Here is a 25,879-nt window from a genome sequence, read left to right as displayed (position 1 = left end):
GGCGGATAATTGCTGATCTACCTGTCTGTCCAAAGTATGCCAGCTTACAGGAACAGGGTACTTTATAAACTCCATGGACTGAGAGAGGAGGGAACTGATCTTTTGCAGAACGGATAAGGATAGCAAGTTTGTGGTGGGGCTTAAATGCTGTGTGTAGATTGTACTTTTTTAAATTTTTGGCTATTTTTTCCGAAAAATCATATGGATTTTGGGGGTTAAAGCATACATAGCTGAAGGACACAACAATTAAATTATTTGGTGAAATAATGTTCAATCAAGGAGGCACATTTATCATCATCAAAAATAAGGACAGGGGTGTAAATTGAAGTATCTGTGTAACTAAAAAACAGAAGAGCCAGCTGATTTCTCAAAAGATGAGATAACCCTGGTGTTTAATCAATGGAAAAAGAAACCACATTGCTTGTCTGTGCATAACTGTGCTCCTAAGACAGTTTGTCAGAAACGAGATCGCCGTTTTCTTAGAAGGCTTGTACAGACAAACAGAACTATTTTCTGTGTGCAGCAGTTGACTGAAGCATTTAATAAAGATTATTCCTGACCCTTATCACACCGAACTATGTACAGGAAATTGAAAAGGATGAGTATTAGTAGTCGCGTGCCTATACAGAAACCACTGATTTTTTTCAAAGAACTGGAAAGTTTTCTACAGTGGTGTAACAAACACACTGAACTCCTGACACTGGCAGAATGGCAAAGGTATTGTCAATGAGCAATGTACATCTTCTTCTGTAACGAAGGTAGGCAGAAAATGTATTCACTATCCTAGATGAATTCCATCCTGCAATGTTGACTTTTATCCAGTAGGAGACAGTTGTTACATGGATGACAATACTACTGTTCATTGTGCAAGAGTTGTTCAGCAGTGGTTCAGCTAGAATGAGAGCAACTTCCGCCATCTTCCCTGCCCACTGCTAACTCGGATCTGAACTCCATTGAGAATGTGTGGGACCAATTAGAAAAACAGAACCGGGAGCCAAGTCCTCTTCCATCAGATTTGAGCTAATTAAAGGACTGTCTGGTGAATGGCTGGTATGTTGTAGAAGTTGATGCAATCCAATACCTTCTGGACTCTATATCAAATAGAATGTATGCTGTAATTCAGGTTAAAGGAGGTTCAACAAGGTATTAAATAAAAGTCTCTAATTCAGTGGCATGTGTGTGTGTGTGAGTGTGTGTAATTGATGTGTGTAATTGCCTTCCTTGTAATTTAAACCTTGATGACATTCAAGTCATAATATGCCATCTGCCATTTGTGGTCCACAGATATTTAATGTATCAGGAATATAAGATAGTCATTTTGTCATCAAATTACAAATAGTCCCATGCTGATAAATTCCCGATAAAATGTGCATCACTAGGAATATCAATCCGTTTTAGAAGATACCATGAGAAGGTCGCCAACTCGTTTTGCATATCTCACTATCCTACATGAATGATTTCAACTGGAGAATTTCATGTTAAATTAAAATCATTAGATGATGAACTGAACATCGTTTCTCACCACGTTGAAGTGACATATCTGCCACTTCAACGTAGCGAGAACGGAAAAATGTAGGCATTTTCTTTATGTAGATTTCTTCAAGATATTATGAAATATTATTATTATTATTATTATTATTATTATTATTATTCATGACACTTCCAGGAAATCCAAGGACTCATAGAGGAAGGGTACTACCTATAAATCTTTGTCTCCACCACAAATCAATCTACCAACTACACCAACGCTATCTACCATCTACCACCACCACTAGGATAAACTCACCACTTGGCCAACCAGGCCGGCAAAAAAAGTACATCTCCTTGCAGATATGTATAATGGATGAAGGGAAGGGCCACTACCCAGAACGGTTTCGATCTTTATTCAGGTCTCATCAATGGGAGCCAGACCCAGAAGTGTCATTGTAAATATACAATGCATTATAAATTATCATTATTCTGTTATAAAATGCTACAATTTTTTGAAAAGATATATTATTATTATTGTTGTTATGCAACACCCCAATAAGTCAAAAACCTCATCTACGAGGTCCTTTTATCCCTTTTAAACACACACACAAATCCTCTGCAGACACCACACTCTCAGGCAAGGCATTCCAATCATTCACAACTCTGCACGCAAAAAAAACCACTTCTCACTCCCCTGCTCACACCCTCTTTATAGAGTTTCCAGGGATGACTTCTGGTTCTCCTCTGATCTCCTACTGTTTTCTGTAGAACCTCTCCAGCATTGATCCTATAACAACCCCTTACTAACTTGTAGGTCTCTAGACCCTGTGAATTGCATTTTCTCAATCCTTCCTCATATTTGACATTCCAGAGGCGACTGACTAAGGCAGTCAGTTGCCTGTGGATCCTCTGCAACATCTCTTTGTCCTTTTGAAAACTAGGTGACCAAATCTGGGCACAGTAGTACATGTGCGGCCTAATCAAAGCCTTATACGATGGAACAAGAATCTCCTTACTTCTACAAGTCAGTGTTCTTCGCATCATTCCCGGAAGTCTTTGTGTTGTCTTTCAAACTTTGGCAATGTGTCCCCTAAATTTCAGATCCTTATTCATTATCACCCAAAGATCTTTTATTTCCTCCACCTCTGACAATATATCCTCACCAAGCAAAATTCTGCATCACATCTTTGTTTCCCAAATTTTAAAACCTTGCATTTTGCAACATTGAACTCGCATCCCATTCCCGTGCCCAATCACTCAATTTATTCAAGTCTTCATGTAAGGCCACAATATCTTCCTTATCCTTCATGGTTCGTCCCAACTTTGCATCATTTGCAAACAACTGAATATCTCCATCCAAATCTTCACCAATATCATTAATATTCAATTTAAACAGTAGTGGCCCTAAAACAGACCCCTGAAGCACACCACTAGTGACTTTCCTTTACCTGAATATTGCTCCCCACAACTTGCTGATACCTATCAGATAGCCAGTTTCCGATCCAGTGCACTAATCTAATATCCAACCCCATCTGCTGTAGTTTTTGGCTATTAACTTATCATTCGGTAATCTATCAAAAGACTTTGCGAAATCTAAGTATATTACTGTGTATCCCTCTCCTCTGTCCAAGGAAGCAGTCACCTTATTGTAATAAGTAAGTGGATTACTAAAGCATGAATTCCCTTTAGCAAATCCATACTGTCCATCAAAGATAATACCATTGTTGTCAAACCAATTCTGGATCCTAGTTCTGAAAAGTTTCTCCAACAACTTAACCACAACACCTGACACACAGATTGGCCTATAATTTGATGAGTTCTATCACTTCCCTTATGAAGCGACACAATCTTGCCCTCCTTCCATTCCTTAGGAACTGGACCCAGTGCAAGACTCATATTAAAAAAATATGTCATGGCAGGTGTTCCTCCCTGGCACATTCCTTCAGTATATGTGGTGATATATTATGAAGTCCCAAGATATATTCTTCTCATTACAAACCAGTGTGTTCCACTGAAAGTTCATGTATTTACCTATTTTTTTCTAATCGCATTTTGCGATTCATTTGCTGAGCAGCTTTTGGTTTACCCATGTGCATACAATCGTGTTCACTTTTCATTGACCATCAGCTTCCAAATGCTTCGATAACCTTAATAAACAGCCAGCTTAAAAAATAATAAATTCCATTAAAATACACGAGAGTTATCTTATTTAACCTGTCATCTCAGCATCTAGACCTATCGACTTTCCAGCACTTTTGCTTCATTTACTTTTTTTAGTACTTTTTCTTCTTCAAAAAATATAACTTTATTAATAAGCTATAATTTCCTAGGCGAGAAGCAAGCTGTGGAAAAAGTTCTGACGCGAATAACAAAAGCAATATCAGTGTTGTGAAATACTGACTATGAAAACAGGCTGAGCGAAGGTGGATTACAGACGCTAGTCAATAGGCGGAATAGGGGCAATATGATTGCGACATATAATTTGCTAAGGGATGCTTATCAATAGATACCGAGGATATTTTTCAAAGGGTTGAAGGAAGGAACAGGATAGAGACAAGAGCATGACATTTTATGCATGGAGAATGGTTGGAGAGTGGAATTTATTGCCAAATGAGATGTTGAGTGCAGAAAGATTGAACCAGTTGAAGATGCAGTATGATAAACATTATCTCTGTTAGAATGCATCTTACTATAGCCTCCCTTGATGAGTCTTGATTCCAGGAGGTGATTGTATAATAATAATAATAATAATAATAATAATAATAATAATAATAATAATAATAATAATACCATGTTCATACCATGTTCTTGTTTTTCTCCCACTTTTGCATTCCAATCACCTAATATCGGGAGATAATCTGTTTTATCAATATTGTGTACTACTTGCATGCTGCTGTAAAATTCATTGACCTCAACTTCACTTGGATCTGTAGTGGGTGCATACACCTGTATGAGTGTGACATTCAGTAGTTATGACTTTATTCTGATTAGAATTATTCTGTCAAACACTGGGTTGTAGCCCAAAATTCATTTTCTATATTCTCTTCTAACTATGAATGCTACTCCATTTCCTAAGGTTTTCACGTCCTGAGTAATACATCATGAAATTATCTGTATCAAAGTGATCTGTTCCTGTCCATCTCAGTTCACTGATTCCTACAATCTTAACTGGAGTTGTTCTCATTGCTGTTTTACCAATTACAGTTTTCCTTGATACATGCTGCTTACTTTTAATGTTCTTGTGTTATGCAAATCAGTAAAGCGCAGGGGTCTTCTTCTGAGATTAACTCTATCAGAAGTTGAACTTCCAGAAGGCTTTGATAACTTCATCATTCTTCCCCAGGAGCCATTTCAGTGCTCTTGTACCTGGGTGTCCCATATTCCAGCATTATATCACAATAACTTAAGCCTCTATTTATAAGATTTTCTTGGCAAAATATATACAGAAGCCGTTTGCCATTGCCTTTTTTTGTGAAGGCAAATAGCCGAGAGCGAAGGTAGTCTCCCACTGCAAGAGATGGAGAAAAGTAAAATAGAATAGATTGGGGGATGAAGGAGCAAGAAGGAAAGAAAGAAAAAAAAGAATAGAGACCAGTCTACAGATAATATAACAGATGTATATTTCAGATATCCTTCCTATAATTGTTGTTGCCTTCTTCACCGCTGCCTGAAGAAGGCTTTTAATCATATGTATTTGGTTCTGTGTTTGCATCTTTTTTCTTATATCTTCTTTAATAATATTAATCTTTTCTACATATTAATTTTGCTGCAGTATAATGATAATTTATTTTACATAAACATAATCATACCGAATGGTATGGAAGGAAAGAATTCATGATGCCATTGGACTATCCGAGATTGCCTTTTTAATTTATCTTCATTTTCTACTCTGTTGTCATTTATTATAAAATAATAAATAAATCAACTTAGAACGCACTATTTCAGACCATTTTATTTTGTTTTATTAAATAAATAAAACAAATCTGCTAACTCATTTTATTTCCTAAATGAAGTAGGCCAGCTAGGAGACATTTTGCCCTAACTTATTATTCTTTTTTTTTTTTTTTAGTCAGATTTTGATTTTTACTTTTTAGTCAGGTTTCGATTTTTTTTATATTACTCCGTTTTAAGTGAGATTTTTTTCGCATATGCAAATTTTAATTGTGATAAGTTATTCACCCCTAGTATTAAATGAAATTTATTATTTTAGTCGAGTTATTTTACAGTTATAACCATTCTGTAAAATTCATTTAAAATCCATTAATTTAAAAATATGACGTTCATCAAATTTTATATATAAAGGAGAAATTGTTTCTGTAGAGAATAAACCTCCTGTTTCCATGTGGCATATTAATAATCATTTTTAATTATTATTATATTTCATTTACGGTGCTAGTTATTGTTGTTGTCGTTCGAGCATAGTAAATAGGTTTCACTGATAAACGAACCTATAAGTTTGAAATTTTGAGAGAATATACGTCATGAAAATTTAATTTCTAGAAGAAAATTAATATGCATGATTCGTATATTTATTTTGAGTAGTTTCAGAGCAGATGGTTATAAAAATTGCCGTTTGGTATCGTTGTTTTAAAAATAACTTCTAACGCACGTATGGAGTTGATTAAGATTTCTTAAGTTAGTGCAATATAAGTGCTTCGTTGACACCGAAAATAAACACATGGTTTAAATAATTGCTTCAGTGAACCCTTTTGATGGCTGTACACATTAGGAATTGACATTTATAAATTTCCTATATGATTGTCCACATAACACTGTACTGTTAAAATCCCATGCTGAAGACATGGTGTGAGTAACTTTTATGTGGCGTAATTAAAATGGCAGAACTTCAACCATCGAAAAGATCTGGTCACGTTGCTCTTCCTTACAAAAACTGTATGCTTCTATGGGGTGGTTACACGGTAGGTGAATATGTAGCCAGATAAATTAAAGCAAAAAAATTTATACTAGTTAAAAATATTTGCCAACTCCGTGGCTTAGCTGGGTTTGGTGATTAGTTTGCCATAGTAGTCAGTTTAATAATGATAAAAAAAAAAAACCTCGAATTATATAACTGCGGTTTTTTTTCCTTCAAAATATAAATCTTACTTGCCTCTTCATTACAGTTTGCACATTAACAATTTTAATATAGCACATAGCACAATACAGTAATACTCTATTACGCGATGTCTTAAATAGTACGAACGTCATTGGTAACTATCACGCCAAACGTTTATGGTTTTAGTGTGGAGTTTTTCATATTCCAGACAGCAACCCTTTTTGGGGTACAGTTTATATATTACTGGATGAGGGGGCCTCTTAAAAGTTGCAAGGGTTTGGAACTCAGGTAGTTTGAACCTTCAGTTTCTCTGGCTCACTGATGACAACCAGCAATTTTAAGCAGTTGCCAGTCAGGTCAGTGACACCTAATCAGAGCACTAATAAAATGCAACTGTATAGGCTCCTGGGCAGAGTCCATGTCTTTTAAGTAGTGCGGACAATGGCAACTCCTATATTAATGATTTATTCTCATAAACTCAATTAAAATTGAAAACATCGCTCTTTCATTTGGGCTACATAATGACAGAGGTCAAAATCCTCATAATGCCTTATAGTGAACTATTTAAACTGCATAAGGATCTGAAGCAATTCATTCAATATAAGACATTTTGCAAAAACTGATTTTTTGTTATTTTTTTTTAAACGTTTTAATGAATAAGTTATACATATTGTTGAAATAACTCATATAATTCAATTTCCTTAAATTACAGGGAGTTTGTATTTTCTGGGTGGAAACTATCTTATTGGTATCATGATATTTCCTGAAGTGGGACATGCTGCATTTGTTAGTATTTTTCAAGGAATAACTATGTGGTCAGATTTACACATAGCTAGACAAGCTTCAGCTTAGGGCATCACATCATCACAAGGGCCTTTGAAAAGCTGTTCAACGTAAACTTTACTCAATAGATGGGATTATAGTTTAGGATCCATAGCAGTCTTAAATCCAGTCCTGATTACCTTACATAAGTTAATGACATCACAGTCAAATGATGCTGTGATTGATTTTGGAAAAGTGGTAGAGAAGTAAATTGCTATTAAATTTAAGTTTTGCTGGCATGGTTGGGTGTGTGTGTGTGTGTGGATAGCACACTTGGTCTTCATCCAACAGATCATGAGTTTGAATCCCACTGTGGGCATGGGTGTTTGTAAAAACCTGTTCTAGATCCAGTGTATAGCTCCTTGAGTTTACAAGGCTTTTTTTATTTAGTTATTTTATTTTTTCTATTTTTTTTAATAGCAGAAATTCAGAAAAACAGGAAGTTAAATTACATAGCAAAGAACAAATGTGGAATCTTTTTCAAGCCACCTCAGGCCTCCATTAAGCAGGCAGGGGACCTGCACTGACTGGTTACTACCCAGATCAACATGAAATTGGTCTGGGGAGTAACCCTTCCCATAATGCATAATATATATGCCTGAAAGGAAGTGTGCTTGACTATATATAAGCAGAATAGTCACAAAGATACTTCAAATACAAACTAAACAAGAATGCAGTTTCTTGTCTAATATAATATAAAAATGATATCAGGACCATGGAACATAAGGTATGAGAATGGCTTGATTGCATGCAATTTGCAGAGGCTGTTAGACAGAAGATTAGTGGAGTAATATGTAAGTTGTTGAGAGTATTTACCTGATGAATACTAGAAAGATTTTCCAAAGAGTAGAATAAGAGATATGGACAAGGAGCAGTCCCAAAAGTTGCATATAGAAGAGGAGAGGACAGTTGCAAGCAGAGTAGAAAGCACAAGGCACTGTCGGATAAGGTGAGACAAGTGTTAATGAGTTTAAAGTGTACGATAAACTCTGTGATAAAACATCGAGTCTCCAATTCCTGTAATGATAATTACACTGAAGCACAAGAGGGACAGGATGAAAGAACTGGTTATGCAGTTAGTGGAATGAATTAGAGATTGGTCATCAGAAATATCAGAGTCGTATGTAAAGGAGCAGTTTTTAGAAAATATTGCATTAATGGTGGGTAGAAAGTTCATCCTCTGCTGATTAACTGGTACATTAATGGCACTGGAAATAGCTTGTGAAAAGGAAATGTTCAGTAATTACAGTTGACGTTGGGGAGGTGATTGATAATACAGATGAAATATTGGTTCTTTAAGAGGATTTAAAGTTTTAAGTTGTACCACTGAGTGAGGATGCTAGTTTAATGCAAAATAATGCCAAGAAATTATATTCTTGCTTTCATCCTTTATCCAAGTGTAAGCAAACAAAGTTTGTGCATGAAGTAACTTCATGACTAAACTACTTGTATATAGAAGCTAATGAATTCACATTAATTACCTTAGTATCCCATAATTTCATAATGGAATGCACATATCCTTACAGACATATATAACATAGGAAAAATGGGAAATACTGTATAGGAAAATGGGAAAAATGATAGTGGATGGATTATCTTGCAGGATGGAGATGGGAATTGGGTGACCAAAGCAGATGATGTAGTTCAGCTATATAATTATCACTTTATTACTAGAAGGATAATGAGTGGTGAAGTGTTAGAAGTGAATGAAGAGGATGTATTCCGAATACTGAGTATACTAAATGTCAGTAAGACGGGGACTAGATGGAATTTCACCATGTGTTTTAAGGGAATGTGCTATGGAATTGACTGTGCAATTAACTTTAGTTATTTAATGAAAGTCTTAGAATGGGACAGGTTCCTAGAGAGTGGAAGGAGGATAAGATAGTGCCTTTGCATAAGAGTGGTGGTAGAATGGAGTTATCAAATTATAGGCTTGTTTGTATTTCTTCTGTAGTTGTAAAGAATTTGGAGAAATTGGTAAGAACTCATATACAGAATTGGGCAGCAGATGAGGATAATATTATTTATGCAGGCCAGCATGGATTTGTTCAAGAGTGCTCTTGTTTTAGTAATCTGGTTACCTTTTACAATAACGTGACAAGAGCAGTGGATGAAGGTAAGGCATACACTGTCATTTTTTTTTTTTGGATTTTTCCAGGGCATTTGACAGGATTCCACATGACAAGGTGATTTTTAAGTTGCATCTCTGGGTTTGGATATCAGGTTAGTGGATGGGATTGTTAATTGGCGCTCTGATAGATATCAGAGTTGTATATGGGGGAGCAGTATCAGGGACTAAGAAGGTTACAAGTGGAATTCCACAGGGTTCAGTCCTGGGACCATTGCTGTTCAATCTTTATGCAGGTGATTTGAAGCTTGGAAGGATTATTAGTAAGAGTGCTGATGTTTTAGCTCTTCAAAAGGATTTGAATAAGCTGTGATATAACTAAATATAAAGTTTTAAAATTTGAGATCCACAGAAGGGATGCTTCATACTCACTTGGTGGAGTTATACTGAAATTTTGAGGAGTAGTATGATAGACTTTGTGTTCACTAGTGTTGACCTGCAATGAGTCTTGTGACTCCATAGGGGGGGGGTCAGGAAAATAATAGTAATAATTATAATTATAGTCAAAACCAGTAATACTATAAGTTACCGTTTGTATTCCTGTAGTTGGATACTATTGAATTAGATTGTTCCTTTTGTAGTGGTACTGTTTTTTTTCTTCCTCTTCTTCTTTCTGCTATTCTGGGACAGATACTATTGCCAGCTTCTTGTTGGACAGCAAAGTTAAGGATACTGTCAGCTTTTTTTCACATTCCCTTGATATATATATGTGGTTACATTCCATCTCATCCCTCAGCCTTATTAACTAAGGTTAAGCATTATTATTATTACACAGATATCTCCATGAAGTCTGATCATGGAGATATCCACACAATCTATCATACTTCTCCTCAAACTTATAAACAGACAAAGCACTCACAACTGACTCTAGCAACCCATTCCACTCATTCACAGCTCTTCAAGCAAAAAATCTAATCCTCACACCCCTACTAACCAGACCTTTATTCAACTTCCAGGGATGACCCCCCTTATTCTGGTCTCTCTAGCCAAGTGCTGAAACATTTCTCCTGCATCTGTCCTCTGAAACCCTAAGCAACTTAGATGTTTCTATCAATATCCCCTCTTTTTCTCCTATCAACCAACTTATGTTATGCAATCTACAAGTCTTCAAACTATTCTCATAGGGAACATTCCACAGGCCACTCACCAGCATGGTCACTTGCCTCTGAATCCTCTCCAGTACTTCTTCATTCCCAAGAAACCAGATTGAGCACAGTAATCCAGATGTTGGCGTATCAAGGCTTTATAAAGAGGAATAACAACTTCCTTACCTCTACTTGTTAATGTGTTCTTTAATAGCCAAGTAATCTTATGGGCTACCTTAACAACCTTAGCAGTATATCCTCTAAACTTTAACTCTCTCTCTCTGTCTACCCCCCCCCCCCAAATCTCTAGGTTCATCTATTTCCTGGAGAGTATAGTGCCATCAATGTGACACATGGCTTGTATTCCATTTAACCCAAATGCATAACTTTATATTTCTCCACATTAAACCGAACACACATTATCTTTTGTCTATACTGACAGCCTATTTAAATCATCCTGCAAGCCTCTCCACGTTGCCTTGATTAACTGTTACTCTACCTAATTTTGCATCATCAGCAAACAACTGATATCCTTTCAGGTTATTTCCTATGTCATTTATGTACAAATTTAACAACAATGGTCCCAGCAATAATCCTTGCAGCACACCACTAGTTGCCTCTTTTTGCCTTGATTCTGCTCCTCCATATACCAGATATCAAACATCCACCCACTTAACCAGTGTCATATACATCCCCATTTGATTTAATTTGCATAACAGAGTTCCATGTGGTATTCTGTCAAATGCTTTTGCAAAATCCAGCAAGATCATCATCTAGCCATTTCCTTTATCAAACTCAGCTCTAACTCTGTTATAAAAAGTTAGTAAATTACTAAGCGATGACTGACCCTTCACAAAGTCATGTTGATCCTCATACAGTATCATATCTTCATCTATCCATTCTTGAATTCTATTTTTTATCAACTTACCTAGTACTTTTCCCACCACACCTGAGATACACATTGATCTATAATTTGCTACTGCAGTCTTAGAAACTCCCTTATGCAAGGGAATTATTTTGTCCTCTTTCCATTCCCTTGAAACTCTACCAGAGCTGAGATTTAAGTTAGTCAAAGGCATTGCCAGTTCCCTTGCATATTCTTGCAGAACCCTAGCTGATATTCCATCTAATCCCAGAGTTGTATTTACATTGAGATTCTGCAATATCCTAAGAACCTCCAATTCATCCATCTCTGTTTCTACATTAGTCACTGTCATATGTGTTACAGCAGTAACCTCACTTGGATGATATACCCTTGCAAAGTGGTCACATAGTAATTCAACTATTTTATATGCTTCTGTCTCCTCGTGACTATCATTACTCATTAAGGTTAATCTTCCATAGTCATACTTCCTCTTACTTGCCACATAATGAAAGTACTCTTTGGGATTTCCTTTGGCCTGCTTGGCTAGATTCTTCTCATAATCTGATTTTGCCTTCCTGTCCATGATGGTCACCTTTCCGAGCCTTGTACTGTTCACGAGTTTACTGGTCACCTTTCTCTTTATATATCCTCCACAGCATTTTCTTCTTCTGCAGCTCAATGATGTTACTCATCCATCTAACTCCTACTCAATTAACTCTCCTTATCCTAGGTATACAATTAAATACTGCTTCCTTATCCTGCAATATTTTATGCCATGGCACAGATTCAAGCTTCTTCCTAAGCTTGTCATAATCACCTGCCTTGTAGTTCCACATATACCCTTCCTTGGTAGAATATTCCTCATGTTTTATAATCTCACAAGTCAAGACCGCATGGTCATTTTCACCAATTGGAGGAAATGTGGTCACCTTGTTTATGAGTAGCTCTTCTGATCCTTTGATCAGGTCTAATACTCTCGCACCTGTAGTCCCCTCCATCACATGTTGCTTTAAGTAATTATTTCTTAGCAGGTATATAAATTCTATATGATTTCCTTCTCTATCTTCCCTGAAAATACTAAACCCTTCACATTCAATCTCTGTAACTACATCTGCTATTAGCCAAGTCTCACCAATGCCAATAACTTTTGGTGAGGTTGCATTAACCAATGCCAAAAACTTCTTCCTCTTGTTCCTGATACGTCTGACATTAGTATATAGAAACTGCAGCATCCCTTTACTTTCTGAATTGACTGCCCTGTTCAATATTTTTGCTTGAGAGACTGGATTCCATACTTTTTTGCCTTCACAATCATTTCTTCAATTTCAGTTTTTGCATCTCGATGGCATAGCTAATGTGGTGAATTTTTGTACCTGGGAAACAGGATTTTGTCATACTTTCATTAAGTACTTCCCTGATCATTGAGTCTCCATACATAATTTTCTCCTTAACTTCTTTTTCTTGGTTACAGTTGTGCTGTAGTAAACACTGTAACAAAACGATATGCTATAATGAACTACAGAAAAATCCCACTGTAAGTCCCATAGAATTGATGTCATTTTAATCTCTCTAGCACAAGCATTAAAAGTTTATACTTTCACACATGTGAACTGAATTTCTTAGCTGCTGATGTTACAGTCAGTGGGAAAAAAAATGGCAGATAACTTTAATAACTACCTATATTTCGGGAATGTTACATTCCCAGACAATCCAATTTTGCCTGCTAGGATTCTAGAACTGACTTCAGTTGCCTTTCTTCAGGCTTAGTGCCTGCTTGTACATATTGTTTTGTGATCCTTGAAGATAACATTCCCAAAATATAGGCAGTTATTAATTAAAGTTTTATAATTAACATGGTATGTTGTCATATCTAATCAACATATAAGTCTCTCTGCAGGAAATCACATGAAGGACAAAAGAAAATTATGAGGAAAAACAAATCGCAGGAAATAAAAGAAAATCATTGGATATAAAACGAATCATAGGAAACAAAACAAAATCACTCCAAAGAAAATAAAAGAAGATAGCTGTAAACCAGGGATGAATGCTGGTCTTGAAATTCATGCTTGCTCTTGTTATTATTCAGGGAGTGAGAGGTGTAATTGAAGTCTAATTAGCGGAATAACGAATTACTGACCATTTAAAACTATATATTTAGAAATTTATGTACATTTAATCATACAAATACAACATTTATTTTACAAATGATATTCTATCTTTTTCAATTTAGCTACTTAAATACAAATTCTACCTTACGGTTCTTCTTTATGAACTGGTCAATAACATCGTCATAAAAATTGGTTGTAACTTAATTTTCCCAAGCAACACGCACACTTGTAAAGGCTGGCTGAAGCTCACTGGCTAGAGCTACGTTAACTTATGGCCTGTGTTTAAGCAACAGAGTGAGACGATGTGAAATGGCTATGCATGCGTGTGAAATCACAGTGCTGCTGCGAGAACCGGGAAGCACAAACAAGCAAGCCAAGGTAGCTTTGACTAGACAAGCAAGTATCGGCCTTCGATACACAACACAAAGCTCAATTATTGCCATGCAAGCTTAAGATGTCTTCTGTCTACAAAAATAAAAGTCTAAATGGAATGCTTATAAATGCATACATTTATTAACAAATAAATATTACTTCTTTCTCAAGTAATGAGCTTGTGCAGCATGCATAGCAGGAAATGGTGAAAGTTATACACTAACACATGTATCAAGCATACACAAAATAAGAAGCATGGCAGGATATAAGAAAGAATTGAACTTATAAAAATGAAAATCCACAATTAAATTTCAGAATGTTACATTAGCTTAAATTGATATCATGTACCTGACATCATAATGAACTAAATATGAGCAGCCTGTACCATTAAAATCAAAAATTCACATAAGAAATTCTAAATCAGAGATTTGTAATTTTTCCATTATTATATGGGTATCCCCATGGAATCAGAAGACTCATCGTAGGAGACGAAGCTAACTGTTCTACATACAATATTACTATTACTATTATTACGGGCAACTCCAGGGAGTCATTGGACTCATCGAGGGAGGCCCCAAATCATATTCATCACAACTATTTGACATTCATACAGTATCTATCATACCTCGCCTTAAACTCATTCACTGTCACAGCATCCACCACAGACTCAGGGAGCGCATTCCACTCATTCACTACTCTAAAAGTAAAGAACCCAGCTCCAACACCTTTACTAACTACACTTTTGCCCAGTTTCCATGGATGTCCCCTAGTCCTCCCAAAACCAGCCCTGTTCTCAAAAATATCTTCTGAATTAATTTTATAGAAACCCTTCAGTAATTTGAATGTCTCAATCATATCTCCCCTCCTCCGCCTATCAACCAATTTTTGCAACCCACAAATCCTCAACCTGTTCTCATACGGTTCATTCCACAGACCTGCTATCATCTTGGTCACTCGCCTCTGGATCCTCTCCACCTCCTCCCCATCAAGAAGAAACCTAGGTGACCAAATCTGAGCACAGTAGTCTAGATGGGGTCTTATCAAGGCTCGATACAGAGGAACAATAACCTGCTTGTCATCGTATTCTTCAGCAACCAAGTGATTTGATGAGCTGTTTTGGTCACTTTTGCAATGTGTCCCCTAAATTTCAATTCCTTATCTACCAACAATTACCTATCATAACTCTCCTTAAACTCATTTACTGTCAGGGAACTCACAACTAGTTCTGGCAATCCACTCATTTGCCACTATCCATGGAAAAAATCTAGTCTGGACACTATTACGCCACTTCCATGGTGAACCTTAGTTCTCTCTCTCTCTCTCTCTAGTCATCATATATTGAAAAATTTCTTCTTTGTCAGTCTTATAGTACTTCTATAGTAAGTTATAAGTTTCTGTTGTGTCCCTTCCTTCCACCTTTCTACCAAGCGCTTCCAATCACACACCTTCAGTCTATTCTCATAGAAAGCACTCTACAGACTTGTCACCAGTGTGGTTACTTGTTTCTGGATCATCTCCACCACTTCCTGATTCTCAAGAAATCCAGGTGACCATATCTGTGAACACTAGTCAGGATGTGGCTGAATCACAGCCTTATAAACAGATTAATAACATTATATATCTTTACTTGTTAGTGTGTTTTCAACATCCTTTGTAATCTTTTAAGCTATTTTGCCAACTTTTGCAATATGCCCTCTGAACTTCAGCTCTCGGGACACCATTATTTCCAAATCCCTTGCCTCATCAATTTCCTGCAATCAAGTACTAGCAATGTGATAGACAGTATGTAACATTTTCAATGCATAGTTTATAACCTTACATTTTGCAACATTAAATTGACAACCATTATTTCACTATGCCAGTGTATGTAAATCATCTTACAGGTAATAGATATCCTGTCACCTATTGCCTTTGACGGATGTCCTATTGCCTTTCTTAGTTTTGCATTATCGGCCTAGAACTAAATATCCCCCCTTCCAGGAAAAAAAACAAAAAAAATTCCCCATATCAGTGTTTCCAAAGTGTCATATGCATATTCCCACAGGTAGTCAAAAGAAGCCTTTAGGGATACAAGGCGCTTGTTTTAAATTTTTATTAGTTTTTTTTTTTTTAATATTTTTGTCTGTTTTATTGCAGATAAGTGTAAGTGTGTTCTATAATTAATTTTTCAATAACTAAAGAAGTCTAATGGAAGTTTAAGCAAAATCTGTCGCTTGGCATTTATCAACTGACCTCTGTTAGGAGGTCATTTGATACATGCCAGGCTGTGTTGGGCTGACAGCACAATTGCTTTTCAACCACATGGGTCAGACTGTTTGAATTAAAGGTTTAGATTCATATAGTTTGAATTACATGGTTGAAATTCATCACCAAATTTGGAATCATTTGTATCTTAAATTGTAATGCTACCTAGTGATTGTTGCATCACTTGTTGTGTTGACATGGTGTTCCATCTACAGCTTAAAATAACAAATACAGAACCAGATGTGCATATCAGATTTGTGTACCTAAAATGTATTTAATGATTCATATTTCCTGTGTTTTATATTAAAAAACAGACATCGTTTTTTAATTATTTGAGTTTAAATGAAATATTTTATAACTTACAAAATTGACTATCTAAGAGGGGTTATGCCAGTTATATTCAAAGGGGTTCCACAGATAGAGTTTTGGAAACACTGTCATATATTGTTTATATATAAATTAAAGAGTAGTGGTCCTAGTACTCCACTGGTCAGTCACACTTATTCTCCTAGATTCCATGCCATCACATACTACTCTCTGGTTTGTAATGACACATAATGAGCTGTTACTGAAACAAATTTCATAACTTTGAATTAAAGAAATATTCTATATTGTGCAATACAAAATTCTATAATTTGCAGTTCAAAGAGAACAGTATTATTTTATGCCATCTGTACATCTATTGTGTCTCAGTCCTCTTAGACTGCTGAAGTGTTCATGTTATTTTTGATTTCAGTTGTATGGACTGCATGTATTGTAAAGACTGTTAATTTAAGCTAATGTAATATTTCAAAATTTAAACATTAATTCAGGGTTTTCATTTTTATGATTTCATATCTCCTGTAATTGTTTGCATTTGTACTTTTTCATGTTCTCATTTTGTCTGCTTTATGTATGCTTCCTGCCAATCCTGTATTCTGTCAGTAAGATTTCCTTTGATCTGTTTCCCATGATTTTTTTGGTTCTGTTTCTCACAATTTCTTTTGTATTATTTCCTGCCATTTCCTTTATTATATTTCTCATGATTTCTTTTCTTTCCGCCATATCCTTGGTTTTATGCAATGGAGGGATCAGTGTTTTACTCTAAATTCACTAAAATGAACCTTATGCTATAAAAAACTTTCTGGTCCCTAGGGATTGCTGTAGCAAGTATACTGTTTCAAATTTTGAATTCTTGAACTTTGTTCTCCCTCCTATTGTTATTCAGCACTACTCTTTATCTTCCCTAAATGAAATACACTAACAGATACTCATTGAATATTTCCACTACATCTTCTGCAGATGTGACCCGTATTTCATCTCCGGCAACTAAGGTTAACCTTCCATATTCATTCTTTCCTTTATTAACAGTGGCATAATTGGAAAATTCTCAAAGTTTTCCTTTGCTTCTTCAGCCAGTCTCCTTTCATATGCCAATTTCTCCTTGTTGCCTAGCTTGTGCCTTATACTCCTTGTGCTATTGATGAGGTACTCTGCTTCTTTATATCTACTCCATAACATTCTCTTTCTCAGATGCTCCTATCTCTGATTCAGCCATTTCACCCCCATTTTATTTATCCTTCTAACCTCAGGATTGCAATCTAACATTGCCTTAAGTAACTAATTTCAGACCAAGACCCAGGCATTTCTGATTTCTCTCCCTTTCAATTGATCAAGCCATGGCATGTCACCAGTCTATTAGTTCTTTACTTTGTAATTCCACATCTCTCTCTCTCTTTCTTTTTATTTTATTTGTTTCCAACCCATGAAAGGTTTTTATAAACCTCACTGGTGGACTAAGGATTTTTTCTTCTATTTTTATTAATTTATATATATATATATATATATATAGTCCGTGCAGTTAGCCTAGTGGCTATGTGCTTCGCAACCATATGCCTAGGGAAGAAGTGTCCTAGGTTCGATTCCCGTCGGTGACGTGAGGAGCTGAAGGATCTTCCTCAGCCATTGCCAAGTTAGCCAGTCTTGGGCGTGGACAGCAGGGCTTTTTCCCCAGTTTATTCTGGGGTTTTTCATCCTGCAAAGCAGGCAAACTGGCCTTGAGAACTCAACACTACAGGCCATAGGATACACCGGGGCATAAGGCTGACCACCTTATCCTGTAAACGGAGTGAGGTCCGATGATCAATGGACCCTCGACACTGCAAGGTAAAAGAGGGTATAAGGAAGATGATGATGATGATATATATATATGTTGCATTTTATTTATTTAGTTTTTTACATAGTTTAGAAACCATACCTTACACACGAAATGTGGAACTTATTTCAAGCTACTTCAGGCCTCCAGTAAGCAAGACCATATTCTTGTACTAGGTGATGAAATTTTTCTCCCACCAAAAGACAATCATGAACATCCATGCCCATGGCAAGTGATACACAGTGATAAACATATTCCACCAGGGAGCATGATCATGACATATGTTTATCACTGTATGAGATATTATTAAATCCAACAGTTACTTCATGTGCCATGTTGCTTCAACTATGTGCTGCATAAGATAGTTATCCCTAAGTAACCCAAGGAATTCATTTACTCACACATTTTTTTCTGTTTTCAGTCAGTGTGCCCATTATTATCACCTTCCTGTCATTATCATCAACTTCCTGTCAGCCTAAACATTTCAGAATCATGTCCCTCTATATTTCCTGGCCTGCAGCAACACCCCACTAAATATCTAAAATTCATACTTACCTTAACCTCACATAAAATGGCCTCAAAGCCATTATCACAGCTGCTTTCTTTAATTTCCTCATGGAGGAGATATGACTTTTTTGAGATTATCAGTAATATCTCAGATTCTCTTTTATCTTTTCTGTCATTTCAAAATTTGTATTCTATTCGAGTAAGTACACCATCCTCTTCTACCCACATCTCACCGACACTAATAATTTGTTAACTGATTAAGGCCATAAACTGTACATTATTATTTCTAATGCTGCTTGTATTGATGTATATAAGCCTAGTAGTTTCCTCTAGTCCCCATTCTTTCCTACAATTACTCATCCTCATCACTTTGTTGCTCCTATGGAGGCTAACCCTTCATCTTTGTCTTTCATTATATGGGTAGATTGTTGATGAGAGGAGAAGAGCATGTGTGGCCATTCAGGCAAACAAAAACTACCTAACTTCTCACTGCTACTCTCACTCAAATGCACTATCTGCAGCATTCTCTCTCCTATCTTTGGATTTATCCCATACATCCACATACTGAAGTCTTCTCTTCCTTCACAGTCCAGCTATCATGCCATTCATAATCATTGCTTTTGCCTCTTCTTGTATATCACTACTTTTTACTGTCATTCATTCATCTCTTTAGTCCTGTATTATCATACTTTGATTATAAACTCACAGTTCTCCCTCTCGCCGCTTTTGCTTCACTTCAACACACACAAATCCTATGCTATCTCGTTCCCAATTCCTCACAAATTATTTGTTCCTATCAGCACTCAACTCATCTGAACTTCCTCTCCTTTCCATAGTCTCGGTCAGTTTTCCTATTGTTACTTCTCTCAGACATGCTTTTGACACCTTCTCCATTTGTTTGCACTATAGAGTCCCCCATACAGTATTACACTACTTTCCACCATTCCACTGCAGTCATTCATTGTTTACTCCTCTATCACTGGCACCATTCTTCTTACACCTCCAACTACCAATTGCTTCTCTACTCTCACTCTGCACATGCCTCACATTTCTCAGCTTTATTAATTCTTTTGTAATATTCTCACTCATATTCATATCTCTCATATTAGCTTCTTTAGCATTTTCTCCCTGTTTTTCCATAGGAAAAAAAAAACTGTTTTTCTATAGCAAAAGACAGTGGAACTGTCTTTTGCTTCTTCTTGTGTATTACTACACTTTACTGTCATTCATTGCCATATCAATTCTCTCTGTCCCACTTTTGCTACACCCATATTGCTTTTATCACTCATGCTACAGTTGATGACTTTTTTCACTAGATCACTCACTCGCTTTAGCATAACTTTCTTACTACTTACTCACTTGCTCACTGCCCTTTCACATTATCTTCCTTCAGTAGCAGATAAGCACTTATTCTTCTTGTTACATTCTTGTTGTCCTCACCATCGGTCACCAACACATCACTGCCTGTCAACTCTACATTCTAGTTGCACTTCATACATACTCTCATTGTGTTGCTCTACCTTTAAAGAGTTTGGAAGAAAACCAGAATACACAAGTGTTTGAAGCAGAAAACACTAGGTATTTCACTGCTGTTCTCAGAATATTTGGGACAGCAGTGGATACCTAGCATTTGAGTAAAAGAAGCCTCAGTTAGCAGTTCATAATGCAGGCCAAGTAATCATATGCACAGTTTTGAATTCTGATGGTGTTGTATAGGACTAAACATACAATTAGATGTTTTGCAGAAATTTGATTTATGCAGTTTATAACATAGTGGTTGCTAGTTTTGAAATTTCAAGGATTGTTGCTCAAATTGAAAACCATTATGGTTAGAATGTGGCCCTTTTCTCTTTGGTAGTTTTTCAGGGAAAAAGAAAAAAAAAACAATAAGTACATTATCACTTTGATGGACATGCAACAATTTTTATTATTTTTTTTCTCTATAAGCATGTGGACAGTTTTGTCATCCTCAAAGGTTTGCTAGCCCTGCTCTGTTAACTTCCATCATTCAAAATTCTCTTTAAAAACGCATGAGTAAATAAATTTTATTAAAACATTTTGTGTGTGTATGCATGTATGTGTATACACATATATATATATATATATAAATTTTCTCCTAGGAAATGACTGATGATGCTATCAGCAGGTATCTACCTGGAACTGAGTTATGGGTATATGATCCTCTTATAGAAAAGTGGTAAGTTTTGTGCTGTGCTGGTGTGTTTTTCACTTCATTGATATGCAAAAATTTGCTTTATGTGTTGTAATAAGGAAAAGATAAATGGTGACTACAGTTATTAGTCATTTAAGTCACAAACTCATGATAGAATTAAAATATCTCTAAAAATAGGCATAAGGATAATTTTTGATGATGCCTTATAACAATCAACCACTAAATAACTTTTTCACTTAAGATACCAATGCATAAAGATGAGAATGTGATGACTGCATTTTTTCAGAGTAGAGATGTAAATAACATTATTGGAATGCAAAGGAAGGAAAGAAAGAAAGCGAAGAATTTTGTAACCAAGCAGTTATGAATTGTTTTGAAAGGTGACAAGTATGGAAGAGCTATTGGAAGAGTGAAAAAGAACTGTGGGAGAGTAAAGATTGTAAGTTGGTCATTGCAGTGAAACGAGGAGACTATGATAGCCAATAAATCAATGTGTAGGTTATGTAGAAGGAATGGTGTAAATTTTGTGGATGTAGGAAGTGATTTTCGTGCATAAACACATCTATAGGACTTCATATTTACACAATACAAGTAGACTACAGAGAAATACTAATTTATTAATCATATTAACAAATATTTTGTTTTACATCTCATAAAACATTCCTGTTGATTGAAGGACATTAATAGAAATTTGGATAATAATAAAAAAATAGCGAGCACGTATATTACAGTGGAAACCTACTCAGACATGTAGTCACATAATAGCTATGATATTACGTATGTAACAGTAGTATATATATTAAAAATTATTTAATAGAATTGAGAATACCAGTTTCCCAAACTTTTGGAATAGAAAGGCAATCACTAAGTTTGTTGATGTTTAAATCTTTAACACTTACTTCAAATGAACATTCAAATTTGTAATTACAGCTTTGCAGTAGTTTGGTATGGAATAATACCAAACTCTTTTCCATGTAATGGTTAGTTCCCTGTCCACCTCATGAATATTGAAGTGAAACAGGCTTACCAGTATTGTGGCCGAACTGACATGTGGAAATTTTCTTTGTAATAAATTGCCAGGTTTTTTCAGGCTAGTGACAGTATCTTTAACATGTTCGCTGCCAACTACGAGTATACTCGTAGTGGGTAAACCTGCTTCACAAGCCAGCTACGAGTATACTCGTAGGACGCTTACCGCCGGGAACGAGATTATTGTAGTGACCTTGAAGAAGTGAAAATGCTTGGCTTGTGGGGCTAGCTTCGAAACTGTGTATTCTCATAGACCGTATATGCTCTGTACAAGCCAACTACGAGTATACTCGTAGGTCGTTTACCTCCGGTAACGAGATTATCGTACTGACCTTGAAGAAGTAAAACTGCTCGGCGTAGGGGAACAGACCATGCCAAAGTAGCGTGGCAGCGAACGTGTTAATAGTATTAGTCAGAGGCTTGTATTGCAACCAGTGGTGTCACGTGCTCATTTCGGTTGGGTGTGCTGTCGTGTGGGTTATGCATCCCACGCTACAAATTTCACGTCAATTTGACCGTGTGCATGGCTGTGCATCCACAGAAAATTTTCTGGGGGGGAGGGGGGAGGGGCAAAGCTTGGAGACAAATAATTACATCAATAAATTTTTTAAAATTATTGATTTAATTAAATAATTACATCAATAAACGTCGTTTAGTTTTTTTTTTTATGTAATTATTTGTCGATGTAAACTATAAATACATTATTTTCATTTTGCATCGATTTTAATGCGCTTTAATTCTTGGGGAGGAAAGGTATCTCAATCAATTTACGATTATAATTTGTGGAATTTTTTAATTGATCCCTGGGGGAAGCACCCCCCCCCCATGCAGACACCCATGACCATGTGATTGCATTTTATCGATGTACGAATTTTGAGAGGGCATAGCGCATCAGTGCTCATCTTAATTGGTCCAATGCAATTAATTGCAGGACAACTTTAAATACTTCTGCGTAGATTGAGGGAACAATCTGTTTTAGGCTTTATTAGTAAACAACAATGCAGGAGAATGCTATATTTGGTTGGTATATTTGAAATACTCAAAGATGAAAATATGTGAATCATCATTTATAAGACGTGAAAATGGGAAAGAATAAGTGCGAGTAGAAACACTTTCATTAATGGTAAACAAATAATTAATAATTATCATTTGTGATATGTGTGTCCTATAAGTTGCTAGGTAGAGTGAATAGCACGATCCTATAAATTCTAAACATGAATAAATGAATTTATGATGGCATAATTAAAAAAAATAATAACTTATGAAGAGAGAGAGAGAGAGCATATTGAAGGAATATATATGGTTTGATGGAGCAGCAAATCATCCCATTTGTTGCATATGTTATGTGTATTTCTCTGGTTTGTGTATATTTCACTCCGTTTTCCAAGAATGTTATTTTGTTTACTGAGACTCAGTATACATAACATCCAATCATTATCAGAATTTTCCACTTTTGGGAATCCTAAATTCATTAGTTTTTTTTTTTTATTTTATTTTATTTTATTTATTTTTTTTTTTTAGTATCAGCGGTTGGTTCTTCTGTCTTATCAATCTCGCATATGCTGGTATTTTGTTGTAGATCAACAACGTCTTATAATATACAGAATATTCATTTTTATTCAGAAATAGATATTTTTTATTGTCTGTTGTTTCCGAAGACTAGAATAAAAATGTCTCTATATACCATTAAAAACTTTGCAACTTCAACAGATGCTATACTGCACAAGCAAAAGAAAAAACAATTAGCATTTTTCTCCTAACATCCACTTTCAAATTTCAGTTCCAGAAAACATGCATAACAACTGTTTGTAATATACATTGGATACGAAAAGTGCTCAATTCATGACAAGTGACATCGTTCAATTGTATTGGTTGACACAATAACCAATCACAGACACTAGGTGCTGAGTGAGCTCAAAATTTTAGCTCACCTAGCCATGCCTTCTCAGCGGTTAAAATACTACAATGCTAAGAATTTGACCTGCAGCACCCTCTTTACATATTTTCAAAGGACGCAAAGGTATATGCATTTCGAAAGCACACCCGGGCTATTAACTCGAATGCGACACAATGTTTATGCACCAAAAAGTGTCCTCTTCATGAAGCATTAGTATATTGTGTTCAATTTTAATTCTGCAAACAATTGGGGAAGTCTTTAACAGGAATAAATGCAAAAATATAATATGGGTGATACTGATATTTTGTGGATGAGCACTGCACACTTAGCATACCCGGAATATTTGCCTCTGATTGCAACAACATGTCACTATCATTGTCTAGTCCAGGGTTTCTCAAACTTTTTCTACTACAGAACACTTCACAAATCCTGAAATGTTCATGGAACACCTTGATTAGTTCGTAATGTATTAATTAATAATTAGTTGGTAATTTAGCTTATTTTATTGTTAATTAATTAAACATCAATTAAACCACCATTAAATTAATTTGTGCTGATTTTCATTGACATATCCCATTCTGATCACCAAACATTTAGTGCATGCAGACTTTTTCTCCTGTGTGCTGGTTTTGTAGGTTAGGTGAATATAAATAAAATAAATGAGTAAATCTAAGCGTTAAGAATAAACAATCATTTATTGTCAAATGTTAATTAGTAAAAACAAAACGCATAAAAATAGTAAAAGTATATTGCAAATTAAGTTCTTAATGACTCCGATGTTTTTGGGTCTTTGAATTACAAATTCTTTTGATATCGGGCACAATATTAGAAAGTTGAATTCTCATATTTGGTGTAGCGTCGAATCTGTTCTTGGACTTTGATTTGGTTGCAGCATAATATGAAAATCCTGCCTCGCATAAATATGTCGTTGTAAAAGGAAGTAAAACAAAAATAGCTAGTTTTGACACACTTGTCCAGAAATCATTTATTGGCAGTTCCTTGTATTTTTGTTTTAAATCAGAGTCACTAATTAAATCAATTACATTTTCATAGTCACTTGCGCTGAAGCCTGCTGGCTTAGCTGGCACTGTAAATGGATTCAGAACCCAGGAATTGTCCTCACTGGATTTTGGAAAATATTGCAAAAGGGTTGATTGCAAGTCATGCAAGTGTTCTAAAATTACGTTAGATACTTCTTCATTTATTTAAAAATTTATTTCAGTCAAAAATTCATGCAAGGTGGGAAAACAATCAAAATTATTTTGTTCAACTGTAGAAATCCAGAATTGCAACTTCCTATCAAAAGATGCAATTTTATCTCTTGTATTAAAAATTGTCATATTCTTTCCTTGTAATGATAAGTTAATTTCATTGCACTTTGTAAAAATATCTGCCAGATACGCAACTCATCAACCATGAAGAATTTCTTAATAATTCAATAAAAGTTTGTCCTAAATTATATGACATCAAGAAGACCATTAACGCACAACGAAGTTCAAAAAGCCTCAAATAATGCTTTTCCTCTGGATAGCCATCTCACTTCGATATGTAATGAAAGTGCATTATGTGCACTACCCATTTCATTGCACGAAATTTTAAATAATCTGGATTGAAGTGGTCGAGATTTTACATAGTTGATAATTTTTTCGGCTTCATCCAAAATAGTTTTTAAATATGTACGAATTCTTTTTGTTACTAGTGCTTGTCTATGCAAAACACAATGCCTTTTGGTGGCTCTTGTAGCTACTTGCAGGATACGTGTTACAACTCCCTTCCTCTTTCCTACCATTTCTTGAGCACCATCTGTACAAATATCTATACTTCTCCCAACCGATTTTCCTGTTTTGCAATATAATTATTAATGCAGTTGAATATATCTTCTCTGGTAGTTTTTTCTTGATGATATTCGAACACGAGTAAATCTTTTTCAATACTTTTATCAAATATGTAACGAACAAACATTAGTAATACAGCGAGTCCTGCGAC

At 35.6% G+C, this 25,879-nt stretch overlaps 1 protein-coding gene across 1 annotated transcript in view; it reads left to right on the top strand.

The window, feature by feature from the left end:
* Positions 1 to 5,919: 5,919 nt before the first annotated feature.
* The window catches only part of LOC150101450 (kelch domain-containing protein 2-like), a 240,585-nt gene continuing 220,625 nt past the window's right edge, over positions 5,920 to 25,879 (top strand). Inside the window, exons 1-2 of the mRNA XM_090400414.1 lie at positions 5,920 to 6,389; positions 20,915 to 20,991. Coding sequence (XP_090256540.1) covers positions 6,306 to 6,389; positions 20,915 to 20,991 — 161 coding nt within the window. The 5' untranslated portion in view covers positions 5,920 to 6,305. The remainder of the gene's footprint in view (positions 6,390 to 20,914; positions 20,992 to 25,879) is intronic.

The sequence above is a fragment of the Typopeltis vanoorti genome, chromosome 11, assembly GCF_054136105.1.
Source record: "Typopeltis vanoorti isolate ZY-2024b chromosome 11, IOZ_Tvanoo_1.0, whole genome shotgun sequence".
NCBI lineage: Eukaryota > Metazoa > Arthropoda > Arachnida > Uropygi > Thelyphonidae > Typopeltis > Typopeltis vanoorti.
This window is presented reverse-complemented; position numbering and strand designations above follow the sequence as displayed.